Consider the following 8,925-nt stretch of genomic DNA (forward strand, 5'->3'; position numbering starts at 1 on the left):
GATATTTATATTTCATGTAATCATAATTTTCATATTAAAATATTTTTTTTATAATAAATTATAAAATGATTAGTCATAATTTTATTTATTTTCAAATAAACATATTTGAAAATTAAAAAATTATGACATTTACATTTCATAGATTTATATCACTCGCAAGATGCAACATAGGGCATAAATCGTCTTGACTCACGCTCTTATTTAATATAACATATATATTTTTAGTACGGTATAATGTATAAAATTTTGACATATACATTACTTAAAATTTATCTTTTTAACCAAAAAATTTTTTATAATTGTTTTAAAGTTTTGAAAAATATTTTTTTTTAATTTTTAAAGGAAAAAAGTACAAATATATCTCGAATTATTATAAATGGTATACAACTCGGTCATACTTTTAAAAAAATTAGTGGTATTGCCGTCCAATAACTAAAGCATATATATCTTTTATACTAACGGACATACACATGTCATAGTCTTGTCCACTAACCCGACATCTATAAAATACGGATCTACGAACAAGATTGCGGCACGTATTCCTATTTAGTCTTCTGTTAGAGTGAAACGAATATAAGCTCTAGTTTTTGAATGACAAAGGCATCAATGTCCCAAAAATATGACTGAAGATATCTACATACCATTTACGATAGTTCAAAAATATATTTATCTTTTTTCCATTATTAAATTCTTATTTTTTAAGAAAAAAATAATTTGAAATATATTTAACCAATCAAAAATAAAAAAAATAATTCTTTTTCTTTTGATACTTAAAACGTCTCGACTCACGTTCTCTTATCTTTAATTTTTTGAAATTTATAGAGTGATTCGCATGTCGAACCGGGCCCTAAATAGGGGGGGAAGGAGACGTGGTATAATATGTGACGTGGCCACGAACCCCCACTTCTGTTTATGGTGTCTTTCAATTTTTGAGTGCTGGCATTAGGCGTATATATATATATGAGTTGTTGCTGTAGTTGTTTACAGCATATTTGCTTTTTCTAAGGATCCGTCTCCGTTTTGGCATTTCCTTTTCCGTTTTTTTCCATCTTAAAGTTGTAAGCTTTCTACTTTTCTTTTTTTCTTCTGCATTGTTAATCTTTACTTGATTTCATCATGGGGTTTGTTTAATCTTGTTTATAGATCTTGTGATTTGGGAAAAGAGATGTCAAAACAAGGGGCTTTTGATCTGGCATTTGGGGTTGGAGGAAGAATTGGCAAGGATGAAGTTCTCTCTGCTGTTGACAAGTATATATACATCACTCACTCTGTTTATAGTTGTTTTTTTTGGGTATAAATCTTAATAAACCCCTCAAAAAGATAAACCCTTTAAGGTTTAGAACTTAAAAATCTGAGATTTGTATGTGACCCTTCGAAAGTGAGCAGCTTTTCTTTTTCTTCAAAAAAGATTCAATTTTTATCAAATTTTGTTCATGGGGGTTTAAGTTTTAACTTAATGTGGGGTTTGTTTAGATTGATTGATCTGGATCATAGAGGGTTGATTACTACTGTAGATCCAATTTTAGTTTTGTGTTATGAATACAACTTGTTTTTAGTGGAGTTTGTGATGCTGATCTGTCATTTTCATCAAAGATTCTGTTGTGTGTACCTAATGTTGGATAAGTTAAGAATGTTTCACTGACAACACAATTTTTAAAGTACAGGAAAATTTGAATTGGAAGAAATATTTTTGACACCACAAATTCTTTTACTTTGGGTCCTTGGTGCCCACAATTTATTTTTTATAATATATATTTATGGTGATAGGATAGATCTTTTTTGGGAGTAAGTTACTCTGCTGTCATGTCTTGTATTCATATTATTAAATGCCTGTTTTCTTGTTAAGTATAAAAAAATGTATTCTCATTTCTTCTTTCATTTGTTTTTATCCAAACGGGTGTAGTGGTATTATTTATTGGTTTTCTAGTAATATAATAATAGAGAAACTCTTTAAGTTCGGTGGATGGTTAGGAAGTGAATTATTTATGTATTAAAATCTGCATAACTAATATCGTGTTTCGTAGCATATTTGCTGCCATGGGAGTACAAAAACTTTGTGCTCTATACAGGGCACCAAGTATATATCGAAATAATTAATACATGCATAACTAAAAACCCGCATATCTTACAAACTGACTCTTTACTGTTGATTTAACTCTAAATGATAATCAACTTGGTGGATCTTTTAAAGATAGTTTCTTTGGCATGTGTGGATATCTCTGTTTTAGAAGGTTCTTGGATCATTTGTAGTCAAATAAATGAACCAATTATCTGCTACCGACCAATTTCTTAGTTGCAGTTGACTTCCCTTTTTCCTTCTTCCTTTTTCTTGTATGATTGTTGTTAACCTTGTGGAATTCTAAATTTATTTGTTGATTTGTGTCAAATGCTTTAGATATGAGAAGTACCATGGTTATTATGGAGGTGAAGAAGACGAGAGAAAGAATAACTACACTGACATGGTGAGAGCCATTCTATCTATCTTATAACTTCATTATCCATTTGAGAGCAGGGATGTATTGGTTTACAGAAAGAGCAGGGAAAAAAATGTTTTTTACACCTTGCTCCTGGCTCTTAGGTTTGATTTTGCTGAACAAAATGAACAAAGAGACACGTTTTTTTGTTGTTTGGATAAATGTAGACCAACCCTTTTCGTTTATTTTTTGCTCTCTAAGCTGAATTATTGATATTAGTGGGAAATACTAAAGCTATGGTGATTGCAAAGGATTTTGAGATAGCAAATATTATTGGTGTTAGTTGGAGCTGAAATATAGGAAGCTAATTTCTCCGAGACGAGGCCTCTTTTATTTCAGCTTTCAAGTATATTGTTACTTCTCTGCATTTTGAAACATAGAACTCTGCTTCGAGTGAGAAAATAAGTTCTTTTATTCGAGGAAAAGGCAAGCTTTTGAGACTAAAGATCTGTATTGATGTTGGATTAGGTTTAAGGCAGATCATTGTTTCATTATTCTCAAATTTTTCTCTAGTTGTGAAATGGGTTTACATAAGCTCTAAATGCACCACATAATAGGGTCTAGTACTACTATGACTGATGGTGCTAAAATGGGTTTGGTGTAAACCTAAAGTAATCAATATGGCTTAGTTTTGTTATGCAAGTACTTGTGTTGTTCTTCCTTCTATACACAACTTACAAGAATTAGAACTAAAAGACAGTTTTTGTGTTTACACTTATCTTATGTTTGCCACAAACCTTATCCAATTCGGTGTGAGGATTTAGAGAGTCTCCTTATTATACCAATATTGCAATGAAATGGATCCGAATGGCCTACCCCAACTAGTTTGGGATTGAGGCTTAATTGGCAGCTGATGGATCAATTTAGCTATTCAAGCTTTTATCCTCCCATCAATTCACTGTCTTGCTTTTCATGTAGTATTCATGTACATTTCGTTGAAGCACAATTATGTAATTTGGTTTAGCTGCTAAAATAGTAACACATCCTATATTCAGGTAAACAAATACTATGATCTTTGCACCAGCTTCTATGAATACGGATGGGGAGAGTCCTTCCATTTTGCGCCCAGGTTTGTTTATCTTGGTCTGTTCATACACAAGTGAATAAATGTGAGGTTTTGGTCACTTAGTTATTACTTACTATTTCGATCACATTGCCTGCAGATGGAAAGGAGAATCACTCCAGGAAAGCATTAAGAGGCATGAGCACTTCCTTGCCTTGCAACTGGGATTGAAACCAGGACAAAAGGTTTGGCTTGCATAAATTATCATTAATGAAAAAGAAGACATAATGAAGTACTTGCCTTATATTACTGCTCCAAATTAGCTGTTGAAACCGAGATTATGACTGCAGGTCTTGGATGTAGGATGTGGAATTGGAGGGCCGTTAAGAGAAATTGCTCGATTCAGGTGAATGAAGATATTATTTCAATTATTGAGCTCCCAATATCATTTGGGCCCTGTATTCCAGCTTATCCTTTACTTGTGATTATTCAGTTGAAATTTGATGAAATTCCGTATTGCATCATGCTATATAATGCCAACCCTGCCACACAACCAATATAATGGATCCTCATGATGGCAGTTTGCATGTCTCTTTCATGTGTTTCTTCTAGAACTGGAAGTGTATATCCCGCATTATCCCATGGGTAGTGGTAGGATGAACATCAGGCTATTGGTGTGCACTTGTTTGGCAACTGCCACTCATCTGATGACTCTTTAGACTTAAACTTTGTACATTCAATTTCATATCTGTAGCTAAGTTATGCATAAACACTATCAAAGCTGAGGTTGAATGTCTACTGAACATTTGGAAGTTGGGAACACAACAAAAGGAATGCCTGTTTATTTAGGTGCTTGTTAGAGTGTTCACAAAGCTTTTGAGTTTAACATTTTTAATGGACACAACTAAAGCAGGTAACAAGGGCTGCAAATTCCTCACCTGCTTCTTTTTACTTCTAATAGTGGTAAATTGTATATAACTTGATCAGTGAATTTACTTATGGTGATCTGCGTATCTTACATAGAAATTTCTGTAGAGTCTCATCATTTTATTGTAAATCATGCAGCTCTACATCAGTTACAGGCCTCAACAACAATGAATATCAGATATCTCGAGGACAGGTATTTACTTGCTCCCTAGTTCTGTTTGTAAAACTATCTGTTGCAAGAGGTGATGTAATTAGGCAGAGATTGCCCTTTGTTATTCTGACGATCTATAACAAGTCAGAACACAATCGAAGCATGTAGGACCTGTTTACTTTCATCTGAAACTTTATTATACTTGGATTTTAAGATCACGTGTCATCTAGTTTTCTGGTCAATATACAAAAACAAGAAGGATGACTATGTTGCTTCCTTTTTAAATGGTTGGAATTTTTATTTTTTTCCGAGTAGTTGTCTAACATCCTTTACTCTGCAGGTGTTGAACCGCAAAGTGGGATTGGATCAAACTTGCAACTTTGTAAAGGTAGTAAACTGGTACATCAGGTCAATCTCTTTTGAACTGCCTGTGCAGTGCTTGATAAAGTGTCTATGCAGGGTGATTTCATGAAAATGCCATTCCCTGACAATAGCTTTGATGCAGTATATGCAATAGAAGCTACCTGCCATGCACCAGATCCGGTGTGTATATCTTTACCGTGTTCAATTATGACTTCGTTTTTTATAAACCACTTGCTTTGCTATGTATATGCTGCGGTGCATGACATGATTTATACAATTGTATTCTTCTAATTTGTTTTAATAAATCTGATTTTTGTCAGGTTGGATGCTATAGAGAGATCTATAGGGTGCTGAAGCCTGGTCAGTGCTTTGCTGTGTATGAGTGGTGCATGACTGATGCATACAATCCAAATAATGAAGAGCAGAAAAGAATCAAGGTCAATCTTGAAGTTTTGAAGTCATTTATCAATTTATTGGACTGTCTCAGTGCATTTGTTTATATGTTGGATAGTCTTACTTATCTTAGTTGTTTGTTGGCCATAGGAAGAAATTGAGCTCGGAAATGGTCTCCCGGAGATTAGATCAACACAACAGTGCCTAGAAGCAGCGAGAAAAGCTGGTTTTGAAGTAAGTTCCAAGTCCTTTTCTTCTAATAATATTATTAAGCATTTGATTGCTCTTTGCCATTTGATCACTAAATTCTACTTGCCGGTGATATGTAGGTTGTGTGGGATAAGGATCTCGCTGAAGACTCACCAGTTTCATGGTACATGCCTTTAGATACAAGTCACTTCTCACTCAGTAGCTTCCGCCTAACAGCAGTTGGCAGACTTTTCACCAGAAATCTGGTAAGATTTCTTACAAAGCTATCGTTGTTTTTTTTGATGGTGGTTCATCTGTAGACCTGTATGCAAGCTTGGATAACTTTGACATCCCAATTAATTCAATGTTAAGAGTTGGAACAAAGACCAACCTTTCTTTTCAAAACCACGTGCCTTTCAAACTTTGCCACTCTAACTAATACCATACTACAATGTTGGCTTTTGATATTAGGCTGCGTGAACTATGCTGAATTCAATACTTTAGAATCAAACGCCATGTCACGAATTTTGTTACTTATATTTAGTGGATAGTGATGTGTTCTTTTATGTATTAGCAATACTTTAGATAAAGAGTATCTAAAGATAAAATGTCCCTTCCATTTGGTCTGTCCTATACAACAATTCATGTATTATAATTATTAGTCGATTTCATAACAAGTCGTGCATGCATTACCATCCTTAGCTGATGGAGAACGTAAACTAAACGATCCCTTAAATGTTGTTAGGTTTCGGCACTTGAATATGTGGGTGTAGCTCCTAAAGGTAGTCAAAGGGTTCAAGCTTTCTTAGAAAAAGCCGCAGAAGGTCTTGTTGGTGGTGCCAAGTAAGATAACAACTCTACTTCATACATACATATTAGTAGAGTATCGAACGTTATAATGATACATTAACTTTTTAAACCTGTCGTTGTCCTTTCAGGAAAGGGATCTTCACACCGATGTATTTCTTCTTGGTTCGCAAGCCAATTTCAGACTCACAGTAATATTTGACTTAGCTCTTCATTGCTTTAGTTAGCAAATCTTTGAGATTCTTGGCCTTGAACTTATATGGCCAGGCTAATCAAAGGTTATTTCGATTTTCGTTTAGGGATTGGGGGCTATTTGTTTTTCTTGCATTGCTTGTTTGTCACCATTTTTGCCATTTATTGTTCTTCTCAACTCCTAATTGTTTGCTATTTTGCCATTGAATTGATTGTTGTCCTGGAAAATATGTTGTTGATAAAGGTCAGCATTTTGCTAAATATATGACTAATGACATTATGGTGATACATCTTCTTCTTCTTCTTGAGAGTTGATAAATATTAATTATTATGTCATGTGATTAGTATACAAAGTTGGGGTATATATGGACCGGATTGGTTATTTGGGTTTTTCAAATACCAAATCGAATCAAATTATTTGTATCGACTTCTTAAATTTTAACGATGTAGAAGGTGTATACACCTTGGTGCCAATTTTGGAAGTGATCCTTTTAAATTATGTATAAGGTGTATAACAATGTAAAAGTGTGTATAAATATCTCTTTTACATTATTATGTATGTTTATACAAGTTTAAACATTTGTGTATACTGTATGGTAACTGTATCACTAGTCTTATATATGTATAAACAGTCATGAGCTATGGGAGTACAATTATTTTTAGGGATTATCTAAATATAATTTTTTGTAATAAAATTGTATATTTTTGTCAAAATCCCCTAAAATTAATATTATAGATACTAATCTAAGTTCAAATATTAAAATAAAGTATACATGAAAATTTTGAAAAATTGTATATAATAACAGACTAATAACTTAAATTAAATGGAATAGCTAGGGTTTGATTTAATTGTGTTCCATAGCAAACATTAGCTAAAATTTGTTCTCAAAAATCTCGCTCGCCACTCTCCATTCTTGCTCGTCTCTCTCGCTTTATATACAGAAGTATATAATTCTGTTTCTGTTTTGTATAAATTGAGAGAAAAATTGTATATACACATGCAAAAATGTATATCTTCGTGTTATACACTTAATTATACAATTTACAAACATTTTACTTCAAATATTGCAGAGAAAAAGGCCAACGAATTATACAATTGCGAATTATACAATTGCAGTGAAATACATATTGTGTTTCTGTTTTTGTATAAAGCGAGAAAAACATATATTTTCTTGCTATACACTTATAATTATGCAATATACATACATTTTAATTCGATTCAACTGTATGCAAAACAAATTATACAATTGCAGCGAAATTGCCAGCGAATTATACAATTTAGGTCAGCGAATTATACAATTGTATATGTATAGCAAATTATACAGTTTTATGTTTGCTATGGAGCGCAATTATGCAAAGCTTGCTATAGCATACAAATATGAATTTTTTGTTTGCTATATGTGAAAGTTGCCCAAATTTAAAAGAGTGATTATAATTAAGTTTCGCTAAAATTAACGAATATATTCGATAGAACACTTTAAAGAACTCTCTAAATTTTACATGAATTATAAGTTGCACGATTAAATCAATAATTTTATCGTAAAAATCTTAATAATTTGATAGTGTTTACATCCTGAACGTTGATGTGGCAGAGATCACAATTCAACTCTCAATTAAACTATTTTCAACGTCAATGACCTCATATTCATATACAATGATTTACGTATCACAATTGCTTATTTTGATTTGTTTCGGGAGAAAGGTAATACTTATTATTTCGTCTCAAAAAAAATGTCATTTTAATAAAAATATAATTATCTCAAAATAACTATCATTTTAGCAATTCGAGATAAAAGGAATAATTCTTTTCAATTATATCCTTGTATAACTTTTTTTTTATAATGTTTTATTTTCGAAAAATTCTAATAAAAGGAATAATTTAGTAAACAGTCCCTTATATTTATCATTTTTTTAAAATACGTGTGTAGTACTTAATTTATAGACATAGAGAATATTAAATAACTAGATCTGAAGAAACAATTAGGAGTAGTGATAATTTAAATATACAGAAGTAATAATTCATAAAAAATCTAAATGAAACTTAGATACTTTGTGTAACATTAATGTAAATGAATAAAAATAAAAATAGTACATTGTCCATTTCTCCTTAATAGAAGGAAGGGCACATGCACACCACCAATAGGATGTGCTGATTCATCCTAATTAAAAAAATTTAAATTTAAATTTTTAATATAAAAAAAAACTTTAATAGAAATTAGTAAACATAAATTTTAATATGCTTGTAGAATACCAAAATAATTTTTAAAAATTAAGCACATGCATGAGAATGTCCTTGCTGACAACTTATTCAAGATGCATTGTATAAGGACTCCTTTCTCTTTTCATTATTTATTATTTCACCTTTTTTTATACTAATAATCGAATAAATTGCTATGGAATCGTTTAATAGAGTGTACAAAAATAAT

General features: G+C 31.9%; 1 protein-coding gene across 1 annotated transcript; it reads left to right on the plus strand.

Annotated features, from left to right (window-relative positions):
• The first annotated feature begins 797 nt into the window (after window positions 1-797).
• Window positions 798-6,787, plus strand: LOC101252433 (cycloartenol-C-24-methyltransferase 1). The gene is made up of 14 exons (XM_004229602.4): window positions 798-1,058; window positions 1,144-1,248; window positions 2,396-2,462; window positions 3,470-3,543; window positions 3,638-3,722; window positions 3,828-3,883; window positions 4,543-4,597; window positions 4,896-4,943; window positions 5,015-5,098; window positions 5,239-5,355; window positions 5,462-5,545; window positions 5,641-5,766; window positions 6,246-6,343; window positions 6,439-6,787. The coding sequence occupies exons 2-14, from the start codon at window positions 1,166-1,168 to the stop codon at window positions 6,500-6,502; spliced, it is 1,041 nt and encodes a 346-aa protein (XP_004229650.2). The 5' UTR covers window positions 798-1,058; window positions 1,144-1,165; the 3' UTR covers window positions 6,503-6,787.
• The last annotated feature ends 2,138 nt before the right edge of the window (window positions 6,788-8,925 follow it).

Source organism: Solanum lycopersicum, chromosome 1 (assembly GCF_036512215.1).
Source record: "Solanum lycopersicum chromosome 1, SLM_r2.1".
In the NCBI taxonomy this organism is placed as follows: Eukaryota; Viridiplantae; Streptophyta; class Magnoliopsida; order Solanales; family Solanaceae; genus Solanum; species Solanum lycopersicum.